The sequence below is a fragment of the Equus caballus genome, chromosome 1, assembly GCF_041296265.1.
Source record: "Equus caballus isolate H_3958 breed thoroughbred chromosome 1, TB-T2T, whole genome shotgun sequence".
In the NCBI taxonomy this organism is placed as follows: Eukaryota; Metazoa; Chordata; class Mammalia; order Perissodactyla; family Equidae; genus Equus; species Equus caballus.
In genome coordinates, this window is record NC_091684.1 from 38,247,169 (window position 1) to 38,272,417 (window position 25,249).

General features: G+C 41.4%; 1 protein-coding gene and 1 long non-coding RNA gene across 12 annotated transcripts in view; one reads left to right on the forward strand and one right to left on the reverse strand.

Moving 5' to 3' along the window:
- Positions 1 to 25,249, reverse strand: part of PCGF5 (polycomb group ring finger 5) — a 117,037-nt gene that overhangs the window by 55,460 nt on the left and 36,328 nt on the right. For 4 of the 10 annotated variants that reach the window (XM_070262290.1, XM_070262256.1, XM_070262268.1 and 1 more), the window contains exon 2: positions 6,837 to 7,131. In XM_070262290.1, the coding sequence (XP_070118391.1) occupies positions 6,837 to 6,948 (112 nt within the window). In that variant the 5' untranslated portion in view covers positions 6,949 to 7,131. Of the gene's footprint in view, positions 1 to 6,836; positions 7,132 to 9,134; positions 9,319 to 19,128; positions 19,300 to 25,249 lie in introns of those variants that run through there. The other 6 variants (XM_070262286.1, XM_070262254.1, XM_023642803.2 and 3 more) reach the window with 3 other exon arrangements.
- On the forward strand, positions 9,410 to 23,056 carry LOC111773883 (uncharacterized). 2 transcript variants are annotated; one of them, XR_002808563.2, is made up of 4 exons: positions 9,410 to 9,590; positions 11,713 to 11,797; positions 12,959 to 13,180; positions 18,767 to 23,056. It is a non-coding gene; the product is annotated as an uncharacterized lncRNA (long non-coding RNA). The 2 variants fall into 2 exon arrangements; XR_011437059.1 differs by lacking the exon at positions 12,959 to 13,180 and having other exon boundaries at positions 9,421 to 9,590.

Genomic DNA, 25,249 nt, shown 5'->3' on the forward strand with positions numbered 1-25,249 from the left:
TGTCTGTTTGTCCTATTAGAACATAAGTTCTAGGAGGGCAAACACTATGCCTGCCTTGTTTATTGCTGTGTTCCCACTGGCCAGAACAACGACTGGCACAACGCAAGTGCTAATAAATATTTGCCAAACGGTTAAATAAGACCACCTAACTAGAAGGGTTTTGAGAAGATTAAATAAGACAATGACTGTAAAGCTCACGACCACAAATACGACAAACATTCAATAAATAACTATTACTTTAATCTTGCATTAGCATTTACTTTAATTACTATATGATTAAAAGTACAAACTGTCTAGTTCAAGAGATGCCAGTATTATAAATGTCTGGTCCAGAGCAGTGCTTCTCAAACTTGAGTGCACCACAGAATCACCTGAAGAGCTTGTTATTACAGACTCCTGGACTCCTCCCCAGAGACTCTGAGTCAGTAGGTAACAGTAAGGCCCAAGAATTTGCACTTCTAACAAGTTCCCAGGTGATGCTGCTGGTCTGGAGACCGCACTTTGAATTGCAAGTGTATGTAGCATAAGATTTGTAAACATTGAGTACCAATGTATCAAGAGCTCTCTGTAGCTTAGATACTTGTGTACTTATGACACTTGTTCAGAAACAATAAATGGTTGGTACTTAAATGTTACCATCTTATGATTAAGTTATTCCCTCACTCTTACAGATTACCACATAAAGTCACCAACTCCCTTAACTGTCACATCAACTATATTTGATTAACAATTAACCCTTCTTCTTTGCATAAGTTAAAAACTAAGTACAACCATGTGTTTTTCCAAAGAATTCATTCTCAGCTAAAGGATTACTGCCATAATCTCTGCAAGGGCAGAAAGAAGAAAGCTTCCCCTTCCTGTACCACAGATTTCCATGTCTATAACCTTCCCTTTTTTCTGAGGAAGGACTCATTAGATTCTTAAAGGGGACCCTAACCACAAAGAGTTAAGAACAAATGCATTGTATTCTTCACATTTCAGCTGCTGGAACAAAGCTCTTTTGTTCTTAGTTTAAGTGAAAAATCTTTCATTTTCAGTCACCAACCTATACAACCACCAGGAAATACTCTACAAGCAACCTCAAAAAGTTTCTCAGGACCTGGTGCAAGAGACAGAACATCCCTTAATCTCCAACCGCCAATCTCTAGTCCTCAATCCAGTGCCTCCCTCCCTAAGACTCACAAGGCTCCCACCTATATTCTAGAAGACAGTTCTTCAAAATTCATAATTCCTAACCTAAACTGCCTACATGCATTTGAATCTTTAAAAGGAAAAACACACAATAAAATAATCAATTGATTAGCCATTTATTTATTCATTTAAGCTTTTAGTGAGCACTCAAGCACCAGGTACTAAGGATACACTTAATGCAAACCTGTCTGTGGTAGCAGGTGTGTGGCATATCTCAGAGGAGATGAGTTTTAAAGGATGGGTAACTGCTAGGCAGGCATACAGGGGAAGTGCATTCCAAGCAGAGCAAGCACTGAACCAAGTATGTGCATGTGTATGTGTGTGTTTGGTGGCAGGGGAAGAAGAGGTAGGCAGAAAATGGTTACAGGTAAGTAGCTTTAATTTATCCTGAGGGCAGTAGGGTATCTGTAGGAAATTTTGGGTAGGCTGAGAGTGACTGATGAAGACAGTAAGCTGTTTTAAATGATCATCACTCTGACACAGGTTAGAAGTGGGCTGCAGTGACTTCAGTGAGAAGTAATAAGGACCTGAACAAGAAGAGTCACAGGGGGATGGAAGTGAAGGGACAGATTTGAGAGAGATTAAAGAGAGAGACTAGACAGGAGTTTGTCCCTGTTTTGTTAGTGAAGGCAAAGAGAGGCAAGTATGGAGTATATTTCTTGCCTGGACATCCCACTCATTCATTTTTGGATACGCTGAGTTCCAGGTGGATTTAGAATACGCAAGTGGACATCCAGTAGGATTCTGAAGATAGAAGAAATAAAGATCTGGGAGGCATCAGCACAGGTAGTTGAAGTCTCAGAGTAGATGAGTTCACACAGGAAAGAAAAAAGATAGATCCAAATACCCATGGAGAAAGTTCTTCCTGGCTTATGAGAAGTTTTGCCTGATAGAGTTTAAGTTCAAAATTTATCTTTTTTTTTTTTTTTGAGGAAGATTAGCCCTGAGCTAACATCTGCTGCAAATCCTCCTCTTTTTGCTGAGGAAGGCTGGCCCTGAGCTAACATCCGTGCCCATCTTCCTCTACTTTATATGTGGGACGCCTACCACAGCATGGCTTGCCAAGTGGTACCATGTCTGCACGCAGGATCTGAACCGGGGAACCCCAGGCTGCCAAAGCGGAACGTGTTCACTTTACCGCTGTTCCACCAGGCGCCCGGTCCTCAAAGTTTATCTTTTTTACCACTCTACCCCAGTGGCTAGTGAAGTGCCTGACATCTACTTATTTATTTTAAAGAATTCAGTAATTATTTGTGTGAAGATGTTTATTTCCTGAGGTTTGCTGGGTTATTAAAATTATCTCATAGACATCTTACCATGGTTAATATGAATTTGGTTTATCTAGCATTAAGTGACCGTGTAAAGCTAAAACTCATTTGTGCTTCAAATTTTTACTTCATTTTAAAATTTTATCTTTTTAACAAATGTCCTTGGCCTACTGAAGGGAAGTGGTGTTAGAAGGTAAGATATGAGCCTCCTTAAAGATGGGGCTTTTATAAGTTTTTTTTTTTTTTTGCAACTCCTTGCCAGGAGCCCGGGACATAGTTTGCCTCTCTCTCCCACCTGACTGGCTTCCCCCTTTCTCTTTCTCCCACATAGCTAGAGTGCTAAGAACATTAAATGCTACCACAGTCAGCCGTCCTGCTGGTCCTTTTGGCCCTTATTTCTACATTCACAGGGAAGCCAGGCTGTGTTAGCTCCAGAATTTCTCAACAGGAGAATGGAAGAGCAACAATCTATCTGATTTGAGGAGGAGAGAGAAAGAGTTGAAATGCGTTTTGCAGAGTATTTTGAAAGAAGAGTAAAATAACTTCATTTACCTCTGTCAAAGTGGGAAGAGTCACTCATGTTCCCTACCTCCCACCCCAATGCACCTCCACGGCAGCCAGGCCCAGGTGCTAATGTCCCACCTGAGAAGGCCTAGGGCTTATGGCTTTAGGAGTTTCAGAAAATACTCTAATTCCTTCTCTTGCATTCCATTCTACTACAATATCCTGACACATATCTGCCATTATATCATTCTGTTTCATTATTTCCATCACACCTATCGGCATCTAAATTTATTTTGTACATTTCATAACTTGATTACTCCTTCTTCCATTGACCAGACAGTCCAGAAGGGTAGATTCCAAGTCTGGTTTTGCTTACCAATAATAAAGCTCCATTTATATATTTCAAACTTGAACCAAAATCTGTGTATTTTATTATGAGTTTTCATAATGAGAACTATTATTTACCCATTCTTTTTCTCTTTTTTAAAGATTGGCACCTGAGCTAACAACTGTTGCCAATCTTTTTTTTCCTGCTTTTTCTCCCCAAATTCCCCCAGTACACAGTTGTATATGTATGTATGTTTTCAGTTCTGGGTCCTTCCAGTTGTGGCATGTGGGATGCTGCCTCAGCGTGGCCTGACGAGTGGTGCCATGTCCACGCCCAGGATCCGAACCAGCAAAACCCTGGGCAGCCCAAGCAGAGCATGCAAACTTAACCACTCGGCCATGGGGCTGGCCCCTGTTTACTCCTTCTTTCCTTATGGTATCATAAAATTGTAGTCTTTGCATAAAGTTATTTTAATTAGGTATTATTTTTACATGCCTAAGATAAAAAATATTATAGGGTACCACAGCGTCACATGACAATTCTCACTTTCCTCCTGTCCCATTTGGCCATCTGACTTTTCTATTTTCTATACTGATCCCAAATTACAGCACCACTGTTATCTGTCCCACATTATACATAAGAAAACCAGGTAACAACAAAGACCCAAAAATGATTCAGGAACACTGTTTTGCGGTACTATTTATCTGATTGTAACAAATAACAGGACATTTTACAAGTGGGATAGTTTTTGCCTCTAAGCCCCAATATAAATACAACCAAAAAAATACACAGAAATCCAAGGACCGGAAAGTATCAAGATTAGCATAAAAGAGTCCTCAAGTCTCCTCAGACATGAGATTGAGTATCTGACTCTATCATTTACTCTACTGTTCTATGTTCTCTGTTGATGATAAAGACCACATTTGTGATTTACCACTGTCTTTTAATCATACTTCTGCCATGTTCAGTCTCTCTCAGTAATGGGGCTTGATGACCACCATGGGATTTTTCAGGATAGAATGACTTGTGCAGTTAAGCTGTCACTTTACCCCTTTAGACCTTAAATTGCTGTTGCAAACATAAACATAACCCTATCTTATAAAATGATTATTCATACTTCTAGAATCTTTGTTTTTACTCTAAAAAAGTGAAATTTAAATTGGGATTTCATTATACCCCAAAGAAAATTTTCTCATAGAAGAACAGATATAAAATCTGTATTATATAGGTAGAAATTGGAGAATTTGTGCTTTCTTCTCATCTTTCAAAACAACGTTGGCAGTTTTTCCTGGAGAAATCCAAAGATAAAAACAATGCACAACTGTTGGAAGAAACAAAACACACTGTGGACCATGTCCAAGTACTATGCTTGGTGTAGAGTGAAACACAGAAGTATAAGATAAAGATCCCACTCTAGAGCAGCCACATCCCATTGGGTCCTGCAAAGTACATCCATGATCCAATCACTCGGCCCACCTCCATCTCACACCTCATTACCCTGGCTGCGGCTGGATAACCTTTCAGCTGACCTTCAGCCAGCGCCTTCTAACTGATTTGCTGTTCCTTGAACCTGCTAAGGACATTCCCACCCCAAGCCTTGGACTTGCTTTTCTTTCTGTCTAGAATGTTCTTCTCTTATATCCACAGAAGTCAGTCCCTTCAGGTTTCTGTTCAAACGTCTTGGTAGCAAAGAGGCGGACCCTGACACTCTATAAAATAACCCAATCTCTCCTATCTACAATCCTTCTTTGTTCCTCTTCATAGCATTTAACACTATCTAACGTGGCACATATTTATTACTAGTTTCCCCTACTAGAATGTAAACTTCCTGAGAGCAGAGTTTTGACTATCTTGTTCACTGCTGCAGCCTCTGTGCCTAGAACAGTGCCTGGCACACAGCACGTATTCAATAAATATCTATTCGATGCTATTTAACTGAATATTGTTCAAGTTAAATAATGACACAGAGCAACAATAAATTACTATTTCAAGAACAGTTAATAGTTAATTGCTAACTGAATTGCATGGGCCAGTAATACCCAAAAGGAATAAATATCAGCATCATTTGGAGGGGTTTTCCAAAAAACACATGCCCAGACCTCACCACAACATACACTGAAACTCTCTAGGTAGAGTTTCTGAGCATGAGTATGTTTAAACAGCTTTCTAGATGATTCTATTCTTTTTTATTGTGGTCAAATCTACATAACATAAAATTTGCCATTTTAACCATTTCCAGGTCATTCTGTCTTGTACCCCTGTTTGAAACTAATGGTATAATATTATGTCACTTCAGCAGAGGGAGAAGAGCTAAAAGGGAGGGATTAAAAAAAAAAAAGCACCATGTTATCTTAGAAAGAGCATGGGTTTGGGAGTTGAATCCAGGTCCATTCCACCACTCACTAGCTGTGAGACTGGGAAAGTTACTTAACTCTTAGTTTCCACACCCACAAAATGAAGATCATCTCTATACCCTCTCTCTCTCTCCCCTCATCCACTCCAAACTGCTTCAAGGTTACTGTAAAGCTAAAATGCAGATATATAAAGTATCTATTTTGGTGCACAAAATAGGCATTAAACTAGAACTCACTGGAATTATTTTCATTGAAGTAAGAATATAAATTCATACTGGCAGAAACACAAAAGGTATGAAATCCTGGCATAAGTGGCTATAAAAATGTTTCTTCCTCTACTGATGGGACAGGTGAGAAAGAAAGTTGTCAGGAGTTCCACAGATTTGACCATATTAATAAAACAGTGCTTCTCAAATGTGAGAGTGCTTCAGAATCACCTGGCGAGCTTGTTAAATACAGACTGCTGGGCCTACTCCCAGAGTTTCTGATTCAGTAATTCTGGGTTGGGGCCTGATAACCTGCATTTCTAACAAGTTCCCGGGTGATGTTGAGGCTGGTGGTTATTAGTCAAAGGGTACAAAGTTTCAGTTATACCAGATGAGTAAGTCCTAGAGATCTGTACAGCATAGGACCTATATTTAATAATACTGTGTTGTATACTTAAACTTTGCTAAGAGGGTAGATTTTACATTAAGTGTTTTTATCACAAAAGTAATAATAAGAGGGGGAGGAAACTTTTGGAGGTGATGGACAGGTTTATGGCATAGATGCAGTAATGGTTGCACGGGCATACGTTTATCTCTAAACTCATCAAGCTGCATACATTAAATATGTATAGCTTTTTGTATTTCAACCATACCTCAATAAAGTGGTTTAAAAAAAAAAGCAAAGAATTAAAGTATGCACATCTTAATTAAAAAACTATAACCAATAATATGCTTACGATTTTTTTAGAACATTTTAAAATCAGATGAAAGTCACCTATTAAGATTTAAATAACACAAGAAAAATTTCATGTCACAGGTATCCTAATGACAAATATATTCAATCCTGAAAATAAATTCAAAGTTAATTCTTAGAATACTCATTGCTTTAAAAGTTAAAATCTAGATAAAAAGAAAATGTGTGGTTTTAAAAGAGAACACGCAACTGATGACTTTGGAGGGATAGATGACATAAAAGGATACTTACAGGTATGGAGGCATTCGGTCACTGTAGTTGGCTTGATCAGATACCCTTTACAGATATAGCAGGTGATGTAAGGATTGAAATCTTTTACCAAGTGTTTCCTTTGGGTAGCCATTCGTGGTCAGCTATAACTGGCTTTAGTAGTACAGGCAAAGAGGGGTATTAAGTAGATGAAAGTCTGATGCCAGGAGCTGGTGTGGAGTTCCCAACTGGATGTCCTGAGGCATGAGAACTGACATCCAGATTTATCATGAGATCACTGGTCATCACTCCTTTTGGTGGTTCTGCTTTTCCATATCTGTCTCCACAAAAATTTTAAAAAGATGAGAGAAAAAGGTGTCAAATTCCTCATACCGTATTAATATCATTATCTTAGCAGCACATGTTACATGTTCCAAATTGGGTGAACAGGTGAAGAGAACGTTTCCCTCATCGTAACATTAATTTGTACAACTGTTATTATTTAATTCAGAATAATGACAAATTCACCCAATCCCGGGGCCTCAACTATCACCTCTGTACAAATGACACCCAAGGCTATTACCGCCAGTTTTGATTTCCTTCCCTCTCCAGTAATGCACTTTAACTATCTGCTTGACTAGGAGTTCCTGCCAATACAAGTTAAAAGATTCAGAACTGAAGTCATTATCTTCCCTATCAAAACGCTATTTCCACTTTGTACCCCACACCCAGTGAGTAGTCCAATCAAGTTCGCGTCCTTTTCCATTCCATCCGCAGCCGCCCTACCTCAACAGTACCTCTCCAACTGCAGCCCACCTTATATTCTGCAAGGCTGATTTTATTCCATCACATTTGAGTCCTCTTCTCAAAGAATGTCAGTGTCTCCTCTTTACAACAGAAACGTGTTTATATTTCTTAGCTTGTCATATGAGACCCTTCACAGGGTGACCCTAACACACCTTTCCACACTTTTCTTCAGACAAACCGAAAGGATCACTCTCTCCCACAGTCCACTCTGCAGGCTCTACATCCTACCTATCCTTCAAAACCCTTCTCCATACAAAAAGCTACGCTGATTATCCTCAGTGTAATCTCTCCCTTTTAGACCCTTACTTCTCTCCTATTACATTTTCCCTTTATTTTGATTTACAGTTACATTCACTCTTTATCTCCTCCATTAGAGGATGGCAAAATCTTTGAGAGAAACCAGTCACATTTGGTAAACGTATAACCTGGGCAATGTTACTTATCCTAAATCTCAGCTATTTTGACTGTAAAATGAAAATAAGAGTGCCAGTTTTCTAGAGTGGTGAGGATTAAATGAGACAATATACATAGAGTTAGCACACAGTAAAAACTAAATGTCATTTTTTCCCAAAAATGTTTAGCATAATTGGCTTGTACACAGATTACTAAAAAAAAAAAAAAAAGTTTAAAAAGTTTCTTGCAACAAATGTGTCCTCTTAGAAAACACAACACGAAAGAAGGTATTGATTTCCTAAGTTAACTCGATAAACAGGAACTTTCCTCCTGTCCTAGCTGTTAGCTCATAGGCAAGCATAAAGCAACCGGAAAGGTCAAAGGCATCATTCCCTGGACACACCGCCACTGACAATGTGCACGGAATAGGCTCTGCGTGGAAGCATCCTATCCGCTCGGGAAAACGTGCCTAGGGTGCAAGAGAGCGCGCAGAGACGACAGGCAGGGCTCTGGAGTCCGGCCTCCGCGCTGGAAGCCCTTGGCCAGGCTCCGCACATCCGTGCCCGGGGCTCAGCTTCCCCTTCCAGACACTGGGATTCACGGCCCTGCCTTTCCCACAGGTTTGCCGGGAAGTAAAGGAAAGTCCTCTCAAAGAGGAAATGCACGGCCCGACCGGGGGCGGGTCCAGCCCGTAAGCCCGAGAGCCCTGTCAGCGAGACAGTTAAAGGAAGCAAGTCCCTGCAGGGCCGGGCCAGAAGGGAACTTTTCCGCCGCCCCGGCGGGAGCCGGCGGCAGGCCCTGGGCGGTCCCACGCAAGCCCGCCCCGCCCGCCGGCAGGTGCCCGGGCCCGGCCGCCGCGCCGCTCGGGCCGCCGCGCTGCGCGGAGGAGGACGCGCCGCCTCCCCGGCCCCCGCCGCCCGCCGCCCGCCGCCCCGAGGGGAGAGCGCGGCTCCGAAGCCCAGAGACTGCGGCCCGCCCCCGCCCCCGCCCCCGCCCCCGCGGGCTCCCCGGGCTCCCGGCGGCGCCGGCCGCGGCAGGTGCCAGGAGGTGCCCCTCGCCCCGGGCGCCAACTCGGGCGGGGAGCGCGGGGGCGGCCGCAGTCCGGCCACTCGGCAGCTCCCGAGCCCGCCCAGGACCTACCCCGCGGCCGCGGCCGCCGCCGCTCCTCGCCCGCCAGCGCGCCGGCCTCAGAGGGAAGGAAAGTGAAAGAGAAACAGCGCCCGCCGCGGCCTGGCCGGTCCCCGCGCCCCGTCCGCCCTCCCCCTGCAGGCGGGAGCGCGCCGGCTCCGCGGGGCCACTCGGCTCGGGCCCGATAGGGCGCGGCGGGCCTCGGGGCCCAGGGCCGGTGCCGCCTCCAAGGGCAACTCCACCCCCTTCCAACCGCCGGCGCCGCCGCCGGCCACGCCCCCGGCCACGCCCGCCGCCCGCGCGCCTCACAGGTGCCGCCGACGCCCCGCCCGCCCCGCCGCCGCAGCTCCCGGGCGACGCGCAGCTCTGGCCAAATTCTACCTCGGGTCTTCTCACCACCAGCCTCTCTCGGTTGTTTTCATCATAACAATGTCTGGTATATTTTCCCTGGCGGATGTAAAAACAACGGTCAGTGTTGAGAATGAGTCACCCTGAGAAACTGTCTACTCGGCTGCGTCTTCCCCAAGCCAGTCCCATGTGGGCCGCAGCGGGATGGACATCCCTTGATTTGCACCGTATTTAAAAATCACTAACGAACTTGTTACTGTGGGGTGGGTCCAGAGATCATGACATTTGACAACTGTAAGCAAGAGGGAGCGGGGTGGGGGTGTTAGTGGAAAGGTAAAGAGTTACCACTGTTTGCAAGGTTCAAAACAAAACAAACAAAACCCCCCAGTGCTCTTTTAGTGGACTTTGAGATGGACAAGAGAACATTCATTGCAAAAAGAATTGCTGAAAAGCATGCATTAAAGGATTCCTCACAGTCATTCAATCCTATTCTACTGCATTCCACAAACTTACAAATTTCTACTACAACCACTATTTTGCTAAACATAAATTAGACCTGATTCTTTGCTTCTTGGAAGACTGCAATCCAGTAATCCTAGGGTAGCAGGCAAAGCAGTGTGGTCTCCATCGATAAAACACACGTTAGAATGGACATCTCAAAGAGAATTAGCAAAGGGCAGCTTCAATCTTGTGTATAATAAAGAGGAAAAGATGTTACAATTACATCATCTTTGCTTCCGTGATGGTCTGAGCAGTGATGGTCAGGGAGCTGACAGTAAAGGGGGGAGTGATTAATGCAAAGTATTTGTTTTACCTCCAGTTGACCAAGACACCTTCCTTACTACCAGGGAGACAGCCTGTGGTGATGGCTCTCATGGCAAACCAACGGACCCAATGACCACTGGTCCAGCAGCTGTACAGCTGTTCAAAGATCCATTCCAAATTTAAAACACACAAAGAAGTAGACCAAGATAGCTTTTAAAAATATCCAATTTATAATTAAACATGCAGAGTGGACATAAAATTTTAAAAATTACCATTTTTAATATCATAGCAAGAGCAATACATTTTCTGAAATAGCTTTCAATGACCACATTTTTATAGTCCTTATAAGAACCATTTTGAAAAAGTATACATGCCAATTTCAAAGCTGGGATCAACTTCAATAAGTCACAGCAATCACAATGAGCACAGAAAACAAGTCAGGTCAAATGACTTTATAGCTGAAGGATTACTCTTCAGACCTTTCATCTCGGAGACTAAACAGATCAATACGTGAAAAGTCACCCTACTTCTAATGTATTTAAAATATGTAAGGGAAGATATTACTGTATATACTACAACATACACAGTATGACTTGGTATCTTCTGATTTTGCATCTGAACCTATGTTAAATATATTTTTAAAGAATAGCAATGAAGTCTAGGGGGCTTAAATGTGATTGATTGGTAATCACCAGCAAGTGAGGTCAAGCAGCATTCACTGAGGAGGTGAGTGTGGGCACGGGTGTTCGGAGGACTTAGATCAGCAATGCAGGGAGGGCTTCCAATGTGCTAGAGAGCAGAACCTGAAGAGAGATGTGGAGGTGGGGTTGTCCTAACTGAAACTGCGATGACAGACTTGCGGGTGGGGGAGAGAATCACTACCTTTAAGGAAATGTGTGCTTTGTGTCCCTGGAGGCACACAGTTTGTAGTAAAATGTTTGGTTGTTTCTCCTTTCCCCTCTTCAGCAACCACCCCACCTTTCCCATTCCAAGAAGAAAATACACACACACAAAAAGGAAAACAGAACAAAACAAAAAAATTCAAACATTTGTCTGGTAAAAAAAATAATAAAAGAAATGGCAAGAAGGAAATGCTACGAAGGGGCAAGTTTCCTGAGCTACGTGTAGGTCATTTAAACATTGGAGTTGCAGCTGCCTCTCCTCCTCCCCTGGGGCTGCTTTCCAGTAACTTATCCCTCAGTCCCTTGGTTCTGATGGTGGGGGCTGGAACAAACTACAGAAGCTTCAATAGGAGGTGGTGGCGCTGATAACCAATCTCAAGTACCAGTGGCACCGTCAAGTAAACAAAGGCCTGGAAGCAACTGGATGTACAGGTCCAGCAAAAAGAATACGCAGATGGAAGAATCAGAGCTGGTAGTCCGCTTGTGACTAATCTGCTTCAGCTTTCTCATTTTATAGCTGTAGAAACCAAGATCCTGAGAAGTAGCAAATTCGTAATCTCAGCTTCTTTTGGCAGAGTCAAGACCAAAACAAAGGTGCCAGTTCCATATTCTTTACACTTCTCAAGAGAATTCTCAAGCCAAGCATTTAAGGAAGTTCTGGTAAGAAACAAATTAACTTAAAAGAAAATAAAAGAACAAAGGGAGAGAAGGATGGATGAAGGGAGGGAGGGAAATAACTGCCTAGATGGTATTAGAAGTGAACTGGCCACTGGTGACTTCCTAGCAAAGGATAAGCCCAAAGCGGTAACTTGTTTCATTTGATTATTGATCCAGATTCTTCCAGGAAACCCATTAATAGCTCCTGATAACCCATGGAACTACCTGGAGCTATGTGTATACCTAAGAAATGTTTTCATTACTTTATATTTTATGTAGATTTTTATTTCAGTTAAGGCTGGGCAATGGATGGGTAATTCCATACTGGGAAGTTGACATTCCTTCCTTGCCTAATAAATGTAGCATCAATGAATTGATGTTTAATAGCATAACATTTTAAAAATAGGGTTATATTTTACCATTTCCCTGAAATATTAAACGACTTTTTCATTATCATAAATTATTTTATAGCCTAAGTATGCTATTTAATCTTTTAACATAGAGTATCTCCAACATAAAACTACCCTCTGTATTCTAAAAGTTTTCCTACAGAGATTTCAGAAAACATCAAAATTTAAAGTGTCCTACTGGACCCAAATGTATTTATTTTATGGCCATGGATACTACAGCTAAAAATCTATGGTTGCCTAAAATCAATGATGCAGGAGTGGGAAGGGAACAGAGAACTGAAGGACTTCCAATCACCCCTGACCATGTCTCTTTATCTCTTAATGCCCCCTCCCCTGCAATCAATAATTCTCAAGGACTCTCTCTGCTAACTGTCTCTTGAATCCTTCCACTTAACCTACCCTGGTTTCAGATCACTATCATCTCTACCCTCTATTACTTCATTGAACTCTTAAGTAGCCTCCCTATAGCTCTTCTCTGCCAAACCACTCCCCACTGCACAGCCAGAGGACGCTTTCTAACTACACATTTGATCATGCTGCTCCCTGGCTTAAAAAACCCTTGTTCTTAGGAGAAAGCCCAAACACTTAATAAGCACATCCGGGATCCCCCTCCCTTGATCTACATGTTGCAGCCATAATGAACCTCTTTACCCTCTAGCTAGAGACAGGTCTTCTTTCAAATGAGCACCCTGTCCCAATCCCCTTATCCTTCCCCACCCTTGCTAAATCTGGCCAATCCTTATTTATCCTTTAGGTATCAGATGATGTCAAAGGCCACCTTCCCAGACACCTCAAAGCTGCTGAGGAGCCTCCTGGATACACGTATACCACATACATACATAATAACTCATTCTCTCAAGTCCCATATAACACCATCTTGGATTATCTGGTTTACTTGTCTGAACCTTCTACTAGCGTGTAAGCCCAGTGGATCCATCGCTTGACTGTGCAGCCCTAGCAGAGTGGATGGCAAATGGTAAACACTCAAATAAATATTGACTGAAAAGCCGAGTATCTGCACACACATTAAGACATACCCTGTATTCTTTCTTTGGTTTCTTCTTTGAGGGGTCTTTACAAAGGATGTGTTAAGGCATAATCCATGTCCTCTAGGACTACTAATTAAAGTCACACCAGGGAGTAGAGACTTATCCACAAGAAAAAAGATGGAGCAATACACCAAATTTATTAATAACATGTTAAATGGAACATGATCAAATGACAAAAACTCCCGTTGAAGGAAGGCATACTATGGGTGGTCAAGAAATTAGTCCTACATGCTTAAGACTCGTGTCAGTTACAAAAACAGCAAGGCAAAATACCAAAAGCTATGGATATGAAAAATAAGTGAGAAAGCCAGAAAAAAAGAGAGAAATTAAGTCAATATACTAAAAGTGAATACAGACAAATAGCATTAGGTATAGGGACAAGGTTAGTCTGTGAAAGACTGTGCAACTAGCTAAGTAAGTGTTTTAAGGTGCTTTAAATACATTATGCTAAAGACACAGACCAACAAAAATTTTTTCTCCTTTGAGAGGCAGAAAAAACTAGCTGTAGTTTCTTTACTGTGGTGTCAACAGTTGGCTGGAACAAATTCTAGTTATACTGCAAGAACAGAGAATGTAACTAAAATAGGAGCAGACTATAAGGAAAACCTGGATTTACTCCAACTATCAGGGCTATGATATTTTAAAACATCATTATAGAACCACAACTATTATTCTGGGAGGTCAGAATAAATCCCTGAGGATCATAAACAGACAAATGACTCAAGAATATTCCATCAAATCTGAACATAGATGATTCTAATGTTAGGAGTGATTATAGAAAAGTTAGAAAAAAATGTGCTACCAAAAAAAGATAAGAAATTCAATTGGAGGAAATGCAATATAGAAACTTAGTGACATAAACAATCAGAGAAGACTAGGCACGTGAATTGAAAAGGTCCTGATTTTACAGGTAGCTATGGTGTAGAAGGACGGACGCTGGACCCAGAGTCAAGAGAACCTGATTTTTAGTCAGGACAAGTCACTTGACTTCCCTTGGCTTCATTTTCTTCCTATGAAAATTGAGGTTAATATTATCATCTTAATCACTGGTCTACAGGGAAGATTTTCTTTATATACTTGTGGGTTGTTATAATGAGCACATAGAAGATTAAATGAGATAAGTGAGAAATGTTTTTTAAATTGTAAACTGTAAAGGACTGTCAAAATACAAGGTATAAGTAGTAGTTCTGTGGACCACCAGCAGAATAGTACCTAGTAATCCTGTTCCACCCAGCAGAGGTCCTCATACTAAGATATATCCCAAGAATGTAGAATGAATAAGACACTCCAGGCAGGGCAGGGCAATGGATCTAGGACAGGGCATTCAGTAAGGAACACAACCATCAGAAAGCACTCCTTCCCCTGAACTCAATAGCCATCACATCCAATTTTTAAAAACAAGATGGAGAAACCTAAATATTTTACTAAGCAATTCAAAGTCATACAAAGAAAACTAGTTCCCCACATATGTCTAATAATTTGGGTTAGTTCAACATTGCAGAAGTGGTTGGTGAAATCTTTATTCACTCCCCTTGACTGAACGGGTAGCAGAAATGTTTTCCATTAAAATGCAAATTCCTCAGGTGGGGTCATAATTAAGCCCTCATGAGCCATCTCTTGAGCTATGGGTTCCCAGCTTGCCAGGATTAGTAGACTTCTTAGTCCATAGGAAGGGAGAAAGGCCAAGGAAGGACACAAGGCTGAAGTTATGAGTTAACACTTTAGCAGGGTATTAACCATAACGCTTTGCTGGCTGGGAGGCTGGGGAGCCAGCATGGAGAAGGAAAGCGTATCTGAAAGAGGAGATGGCAAACCACTTAGATGACCTTCTCTCTTATACTTCACTTTGTAATTCCATCTTGGACCAAAAACAAAAACAAAACAACTCTTGAAAACAAAAGCCAAATTAGTGTGTTCATATTGTCTTCAACTATTCAAAGACTTAATGACTAAGATACTGATGCATTTTTGTTCAGGTTTGCAGAAAAGCTAAGCAAAAATTGGCCTAAATTAGAGCAGGAGGACATTAGCTATAAGATAGGTATAGATAGATATTCTTCTTTTTTTTTTTAACATTGGCACCTGAGCTAACATCTGTTGCCAATCTTTTTTTTTTTTCTTCTTCTTCTTCTCCTCCTCCTCCTCCTCCCCAAAGCCCCGCAGTACATAGCTGTATATTCTAGTTGAGAGTGCCTCTGGTTGTGCTATGTGGGACGCTGCCTCAGCATGGCTTGATGAGCGGTGCCATGTCCCCACCCAGGATCCAAACTGGCAAGACCCTCGGCCACCGAAGCAGAGTGTGCAAACTTAACCACTCGGCCATGGGGCCAGCCCCAAGACAGACATACTTAATTGTCTATCTTCTGCATGATAAACCCTACAATAGTCTCAGAAGCTGGGATAACTTGTCCTTGATAGTTCAAGAAGAAAGAAATAGTTTTTGTCTTCACTCTAGAAAGGGGTTATTCTAGTTGACTGGAAAACCTCCTGGCAGTTATCAAAGCTTCCTTTGATACCTTCTTGATAAGAAGTTAAAAAAAAGCACCAGCATCAAAGCATCTTAGATTAGATGACTAATGCGAATACAAGACGGCTGCATAGAAAGTGGTTAGCAGAGCATAAGCTCCATGAGGGCAAGGCTTTTATCATTAGAATCAAGCCTAAAACATAGTAGGCTGCCATTAAGTATTTGCTGAATGAATGAATGAATGAACAAATGAACAAGCAAATAAATGAAATCTGACTTTGTAGTCAAGACAGCCCAGGTTCAAATTCTGGCACAACCTCTTACTGGCTATGTATCCTAGGGCAAATAACTATTCTGTGTCTCAGTTTTCTCATCACCTAAATGTATATAATAAAAGTGCATGTCTCAGGGCCGGCCCAGCGGTGCAGTGGTTAAGTGCGCATGTTCTGCTTCGGCGGCCTGGGGTTCACCAGTTCAGATCCTGGGTGTGGACATGGCACCGCTTGGCAAGCCATGCTGTGGCAGGCATCCCACATATAAAGTAGAGGAAGATGGGCACGGATGCTAGCTCAGGGCCAGTCTTCCTCAGAAAAAAGAAGACTTTTGTTTTTTAACATTGGCACCTGAGCAGTTAGCTCAGGGCTAATCTTCCTCAAAAAAAAAAAAAAAAAGTACACGTCTCATAGGAGTTTTCAAGAGGATTCTATGAGATGATACAAGTAATGCACTTCATACACAGTAAGCAAACAAATGCTTGCTGAACTAATTTTAAGAATTTCATATCTATATCCTTCCCTGCTCTTCGGACAAAACAACAATGAAACATAGGACACAATTTAAGGCATGGTGATAAACAAATAGAACAAACGCCTTAGTACAATTTATTTGCTTTTAGGATGTACACGGAGGCAACAGTTAGTCACCTAACTTCCATACCAGGTGCCCTTCCTCCCCCTACAAGAATTTTTAAATAAGGTTACTCTCTAAGTGGTAAATGAGTAAAATATGAAAATCATGGCTTAAATTACTCATCTCAAGATGAACTTAAGAAATAGGATGTACACAGAAGTCGAAAGAGTTTTATGAACATTGAAAACTCCAATTGAGTGAGCTGGGTATAGTCTTAGGCAGGCAGGACTGAAATGTGACATATTTCGTAAACTAAAACATAATCTATTATATCCTACCCTGTCTGGAATAACTTTATGAAAACAGAAAAACGATGAGCAAGGAACACAAAAAAGGGAAGTGGAAAGGGCAAGATGTGGGCAGTGCGTGGGCACCACTGTGTAGGGCAGGGAGACACAGAATTGGGCAAACTCTGAACTAGTCGCCAGAGAAGTGTGCTCTGATCCTACCAGGAGTGGTAATGAGACCTGAATTATCATCCTTTGTCTACCCTCTAATTCCAATGCCCACAAATTTACTTTCTGAGTATTAATTTGTGCTCTCTTGTACAAAAATACTGGAAGCAAAACCTGAACTTCAAAATTAATATTTTGTGACTATTTCACTGTAAAGCTAGCCCTGGTGGTCTACTGGTTAAGATCTGGTGTTCTCACAGCCATGGTCCAGGCTCCTTTCCTGGCCAGGGAACCACACCACCAGTCTGTCGGTTGTCATACTGTGATGGCTGCATGTTGCTGTGATGCTGAAAGCTATGCCACTGGCTTTTCAAATATCAGCAGGGTCACCCACAGTTGACAGGTTTCAGCAGAGCTTCCAGACTGAAACAGACTAGGAAGAAGGACCTGGCCATCCACTTTCAAAAAAAATGGGCCATGAAAACTCTATGAATAGCAGCGAAGCACTGTCTGATATAGCGCCAAAGGTGACAGGATGGCACAAAAAGACCAGGTAGGGTTCTGCTCTGCTGTACACAGGGTCACTAGGAGATGGAATCGACTTGATGGCACTAACAACAACAAATTCCACTGTAAATTTTAGGATCTTCCTGTTTTGCTTTAATTGACCAATATCATGATACTGTGTATATTCTTCAAAGAAAGATACCAAAATGTACCATTTTAGAGCTGAGGCCATTAAGAAAAGTTGATCAGCTAGCTCACCCTGGGCCAAGCCAAGTGTTGGATCAGCAGGGACAAGGCTAGAATTTCCCTGTTTCTGTAAAGCATACTTCCTTCAATTAAACAAGTTATGGATAAGCTAGTCACAAAAAGACAAATACTGTATGATTCCACTTACATGAGGTATCTAGAGTAGTCCAATTCATAGAGACAGAAAGTAGGATGGTGGTTGCCAGGGACTAGGGGGAGGGGAGACAGACAATTATTGTTTAATGGATATAGAGTTTCAGTTCAGGAAGATGAAAAAGTTCTGGAGATGGATGGTGGTGATGGTCATACAACAATATGAATGTACTTAATGCCACTGAACTGTACACTTAAAAATGGTTAAATGATAACATTTATGTTACATACATTTTATCACAATTTAAAAAAAGTTATTGGAAAAATATCTTCCTTTTAAAAAAGAAAAAGAAAATCACCAGCAAACAGTAAGACCTTCGGCAAGTCACTTCATGAGCCTTGATCTGCCCATCCATAAAATCACTTTAGACTTGGGATACATAATCTCTAATGGGCTTTGAAGTTCTTCAATTATATGGTTGTACAATTTGGAAGCATCAGCTAGAGCAGGGGTCAGCAAATTTTATCTGTAATGGGTTAGATAGTAAAATTTTAGTCTTTTGTGGGCCATATGGTTTCTGTCGCAACTACTCAACTCTGCTCATATATGGCCAAAAATGCCAGAACAATATGTAAACAAATGGATGTAGCTGTATTCCAATAAAATTTTATTTAAGAAAATGGCAGTGGGCCAGATTTGGCCCTTGGGTTGTAGTTTGCCAACTCGTGACCTTGAGAATATCCCTGTGAACATGTATGGATGATAGCGATTAAAAATTTTCCTGTATCCCAGGGTTGATAATTTCTACAATTCCAATAAGCTCTTGATGACAGTTTCAAACCAGAACACTTCTAGTGCAACATCTTAACCTAACTCTATGATTTCTATTTTCCAGGCAATGAGTAGAATATAGTGGCTTAACTTCTGGAAGGTAGTGATACCATCATCATCATCATGAAACAGCTCAGAGAGTCAGAAACTTTTATTCTTCCTTGTACAGGGTTGTATAATCTAGTCTTTCTCCTATGTCACAATGGAGAAAGTCTACCAACAAAGAAAAAAGGAATATTAAACAAAAACATTCTCTCCTGTTTACCAAAAAACAGGCTTAGTCTCTTACCTCTGACTTCAAGATACTAAACAGATCTAGTGACATTTAAAGAGAAAGTATTTTCCCATTCTACCTGGGGTTCTAAAGTGCTCATCTAAGAGAAAACACAGGGCTTCGAGGGGTAAGCTATCTGCTTACATACTTACAGACAGTGCTGCAAGCAGGCCTGACCTGGGGAAGTCATGCTGGAGTGTGCGTATATGTCAACTCCAGCCTCACTGTGGCCAGCCTCAGCAGACTAGATCCTGGTCTGAGAAGAAGCCCAGAATGAGAGGGTGGTGAGAGTTCACCATACCATCTCTTTTGAAGGACAGCAGCTGCAATAAGAGAGGACACATTTGAATAAGGATACTGCAAGTGTGGGTACCAGACCTGGCCAGACAGTCTAAGGAGCAGGAAGGATGCTTCTATTTCTAGAATGCTAAACGAAGAAAGTGACACAGCTGACAGGTACTGATGATATGCTCCCCTTCTGGCTTTTTGGATGACTGTTATATGCAAACAAGAACAATCTGTGAACAAGGGAAAAGAGTTTCAAAGTACTTTTCAGGCAAGTCATCAAGACTGAGGCCCATTCACTATCTACATGGTTGAATTACAAGAGAGGAGGCTTTGCTATTAGATCATTTGAATATTGACATTTTAATTTACTACATTGAGAAAACTGCACAAAAATCCAAGGATGAGAGGTAATTACTTGTATTCACTTATGCTTTTAAAAAGGAAGTTTTGTCAAGAATTGTTGTTCTTGATATAACAACTTACAATGACATATCACTTCCTAAAATTTTAGAAGGATGACACTTATCACAAATACTGACAAGGAAATTAATTGGAACTTGATGATCATAAATTAGTAGATCACCATTTCCTTTACGGTATTTCCTAAACAATTTATTCGTTAATCCTTTTTACCAATGAAGTCTGAAGTTTTAAGTGGAGTACTCATTTCTACTGGAAAAGGAAAAGAATTTCTGTAATTAGAAACTGAACTTATAAGCATAGGCATGAGTGCTTGTATGAAGTCTTTATGTCATATAAAATAATTAACTTTAGAAGTATCCAACAATAAACTAGTCATTAATAAAACTGAATAAATAGAATTTAGCTTTTTAAAGTTGACATTTATAAAACCCATACTCGACAACAATGTGAACATTTCACACTTCTATACTTTGTCCATTAACTTCATTATTTTAATATTTAATATTAGGTATTAATATGCACAGATTTATTCTAAATGCCTGCTATGGGTTGAATTGTGTCCCCCCCAAAAATATGTTGAAATGCTAACCCCTGGAACCTATGAATGTGACCTGATTTGAAGATAAGTTCTTTGAAGGTATAATCAAGTTACAACAAGGTCATAGTACAGTAGTTGGGCTCTTAGTCCAATAGGACTAGTGTCCTTAAAAGAACAAGGAGAATGCCATGTGAAGACGCAGACACACAGAGAGAAGATGGCCCTAGGACAACACAGGTAGAGATTGAAGCAGCAGCACCAGAACTGCATTGTAGGGGAGGGGAAAATCCTTCCAAGGATGTTTCCACCAGAAGAAGGGACTACAACTCAACTAACTCTGGGTAAAAATATTTAAGGAAACTGATCAAATTTAGGACCATGGCTATGGGAAATCAGGGAGACTCTGTCCAGGCACAAGAGCACTGAGAACCCAGTTGAACTGGATAAAATATTTCTAGTAGTACTGATTTGCAGACAGCCATGCTGGCAAAGGAGCAGGACAAACAGACGAATGGACTGGCCAAAAGGCTAAACAACTGCAGATAAAGTGTGGTGTAGGAAGGCAGCTGAGAGACAGTTAAGGATGGTTACATTCGGATCTGGGGAAGACAAGGAAGGAAAGGGATCCAGAGGGTGGTTGACTGAACTAAACAGAAAGGGAGGAGTAGTGAATCCCCATTCATACTAATGTAATTTCCAAGTGTATAAGCCAGAATATGGTTATTTTAAAATCAATTTATACTGCAGTTAATTCTAGATATTCTTTTGGATCACTTCAAAGGAATTCTGATAGAGATTAATACTTATAATATCTGGCATAGACCTAATTTGTGCTAGATATAGCCAAATTGTTAGGTTGATTACTTGACACATATATATACATACATAAACATATAAATATATGTACACACACATATGCATGGTATATTTTAAAGACTGCAGAGACTAAGACCTAGAGAGGTGTATTTCTTCAAACATTACAGTCACACTTTTAACTGATTATCTCTTTTATATTTTATAAGACACAAATATCATCCAGACTAATGAACAACTGTTGATGTCAGTAAATGCACGGCATTGTATCTGGAGTGCCAGACCAGAACTATTAGCATTTATAAGTTTTGACCCTTGAAACCACTCAAATTGCACATAAGAACACTCCATACCATATGTGGAAACACATATAACATTCAGAATCAAAATACAGACAAGCAGCACTTAGGAAGTAAAACTTAACTGTGATAAAAATGTGAGTGTTTTGTAATGTTATCCTCTGAAGATGCAGATTCTTTGTGTGGTGTGATGCTCATGCTGTAATTTTTTTCATCCAGTTTCTACCATGAAGATAGGACTGAAGTGCAACTTATTCATATCTTTACAAAGATAGAAGACATAAAGCTTTAGAAAAATTCAAACATTCTACTAGATGAATTAAACTTACTTTCAGCTAAAAATATTATCGTTAAAAGAAGGAAAAGCTTCAAGGAAAGGTATGAAACAGAATTCCTGTTTTTATAGAGAGCTGCACTCCATTTTCTTATCCACCCAAAGTGTAAATACAACAAATAAAATTAGCTTGCATGAGTTACTGAAGTTATACACGACAGTTCTTGTAGGGATATTTCCAGTTGTTTTCCATTTTGATTTATTCAGATTCAATTCTCTAGCTCATCCCTGTCAGCACAGCAGCTTCTGGTTACACAATATAAAATATTAACCAAGAAAAAAAAAAGCCAGCAAACAAACTTTCAGTTATTTCTGGCCCAATAATTCACTTCCTCTAACTGACCAGCATCGGAGTTCTCCACGGCTATTAAGGGACACTGCCAATTACTCTGATCAAATCACTTCTGAATGACTGTCAAGCAGGATCATTCCTAAAATCTGTGAAATAGAGATGCAGTGAAAAAAGAATGGCTTCGCTCAACCCGTAATCTTGCACACTTTCCTGCGCCTTCCCGTAAAGGCTGGAAATCCGACGACACCTCTAAAATCCTGTCTTCAACTCCATCCGGGCAAAAGGCAACTCCACAAAGCCTCCTCAAGCTTCACTCAACCTGACCTGCATGTCACAGTCAGCCTTCCAGAGCACAGCCACCATGGCTGCTCTTGCCTGCCTAAGAACCAGTGACGTAAGGAGCTCTACCAAGCACCCAGCGCTGTGCTGTCCGCGATTGTTTCTTATTCCTTCCAGCAACCCTGTGAGATAGATACAATCACTGTCCTCATTTTACAAATGAAACCGTGGCACAGAGAGTTCGCATGACAACCAGGAGGCCACAGCTCATGACAGATGGAGGCAGGGGTAGACCTCGCAGAGCTGCACCAGGACAGTCCTGGGGCTGCTGCAGCACCTTCCAGGCCACTCTGCTCTGTGACAGTGTAACGCCTCTGGGGCCTGGCACCAAACTTTATCACCTTATCTCTGCTCTTTTCAGCTTGAAACCTCTGCTCCACAGCTGGACCAGGCTTCTCACTGTCCTTCAAACACGTGGCAAATGCCAACCTCTAGCCTTTGCTTATGCTGCTCCCTACTAAATGGAATACCCTCCCTCTTTCTCTTCACCATCCCTTATGGCCAACTGCAATTCTCCAGCCTCCAAACTGTTCCTTCTTCCACCTTTCCACCTCATTTGAGTCTCTCTTTTCTGAGAACTACTGGAGACTCGTGCACCTGATATTTAACTGGTTTACTACTGGTATTGATGTTGTGTGTTTATGCAGTCTATCCAGTCAGATGGTAAACAAGCTGAAGGCAGGGACTGACAGGGCCCAGGACAGGTCTGTGAGCCTAGGAAACACTCAATAAATGCTGGCTGAATTCATAATAACCTTTACAGCAATACAGTCAGTAAAATTAATGCGGCACACTGTCACGAAGTAACACTCTAAGCAATCATCTCAAGACTTTTTGGGTAACATTAAAGACACACATAACTTCCAGTGTATCCTTCAACCTAACAACCAATTCCCCCAGCTAATCATGCCAACTAAGCAGGTATTTCTGTGTTTGGATATAGCAAGTCAGTCTCTGCATATGTGTGTGTATAAACAGCCAGAGACTGACATTCGAGCAATGTTTAAACAAAGCATTGCAAATATAATGAGGGATCCAAGTTTGTTGGAATCAAAATGATGCTTTTAAAAAGCTGCTAAGATGGGAAATGAAGATAAAATGCACTCAGTTGCCAGTCCTTTTTGCTCTGGATCATTTATTTAACAAACACTCCCTAGTACCTACATGTTAAACACTGTTTGGGGCTCTGTGAAGGATGCTGCCATAGTCCTACGGAGGTTTTTGTGAAGCAGCCCACCTGTCTGAGAACTGTTCCATGTCAGAATGAGATATTCTTCTATATTTGAATGCGAGAAGAGGTGAGACTTGCTCTCCCATTTACTAGTATCACCAGAATTCAAACACAGTTCTGAGAACTTATTAAGATACATAGAAATCTGAGTCAGAATCTGAAACATTTCTGGTTTTCAGTGATTTTTTTTTTTTTAAGAGTAGCTCACAGGAGAGAGAAGGGAGAGACCAACAGCAGAAAGCAGGTGTGGGCTAATTGGTACCAGGTGGCTAGCACTGGAGGCACTGAGACAGCCCTTCTGCTTTCCACAGGGCCTGGCACCCTGCCACAGCCATGCCCCTGTACACTGACAGTGGCCCACACAGATCACAGGCTCTGTGGGCCCAGTGCTTCCACAGCAACCACTGAACCTCTGTGGGACAATCACCTCTTACCAGGCTAAGCCAATTATGCAGTTTGCTGTTAGAAATCTTCAAGTGGCATCTTCCAACAAAGAAAACTTAAAAGGTCTCTACTTGTTCATGTCTCTGATGAGAAGATTTCCAGGTTAGCTTTTAGAGGTAATGTTTTCATAGTGTGGCTATATTAAACACCCTTCTGAAACACATAATTACTCAGAGAGGAAGAATAAACCCCCTACCAACTCCACAGAGTTCAATGAGCATGTAAGTACGTGCTGTGACCAAGAAAGGGATCGCAAGAGCTACAGCACTCTCTGGCAGAGAAGCGGGCTCTAGCACCAGGGAGATCTCTGCAATAAGGGTGAGAGTGCCTAGCACCCTCAGCAGGGTGGTGGGGCAGCCTTCTGGAAAGAAGGGGGAGCTATGAGCACACTGGAACGTATGGAGTCGTGAATCATTCGTAAGTCAGAAAGTGCCCAAGCTTTATTCAAGTCTAATACCATGCTCAGCTGTCTAGCTAAACGCCAGAAACAGCAAAAGATACAAATGATAGCGATTAAAACAAACAAACAAACAACAAACAACACTTTCATTTTGGAACTCTCTAGGATTCTGCTAAATGAGTTGGTATGTGCACACTGGTTCCACATTCACTCATTCCCCCAATGCTTACTAGTAGCCGCTAGGACGACTATATGATTTTATATCAACAGGTGTCTTAGTCCAGGCTTCTATAACAAAACACCATAAACTGGTGACTTATAAACAACACAAACTGATTTCTCACAATTCTGGAGGCTGGAAGTCTGAAATCAGCATGCCAGCACCGGTGGGTTCTGGTGAGAGCCCTCCTGCAAGCTGTAGACAGCAGACTACTCATCGTATCCTCACATGGCGCAGAGCGGAGGAAACATGCTCTCTCATGAGGCCTTTCATGAGGACTCCACCCTCACGGCTTCACCCAGTCCTAATTGCCTCCTGAAGGCCCACCTCATAATACCATCATATTGGGAAGGAGGATTTCCACATAGGAATTTGGGGGAGACACAATCATTCAGTCTATAACATTAGGTGTCCTCTGATTTCTGATGCATCCTCTAAGACCTCCACAGAGGGATGCCCTCACTTGTAAAGTTCTCTCCTTCCATAAGGAAGACCCCATCCATTCTTAATAGAATGAAGTAAGGGGAAATATAAAAGTCAGATGACAGACGGGTAAATGAAATTATGTCAGAAAAAAAAGGATTGCTGACAAAAATGTAAATAGATTAAATAAGATTACTAATCAATACAAATACTATGCACATTTGGAATT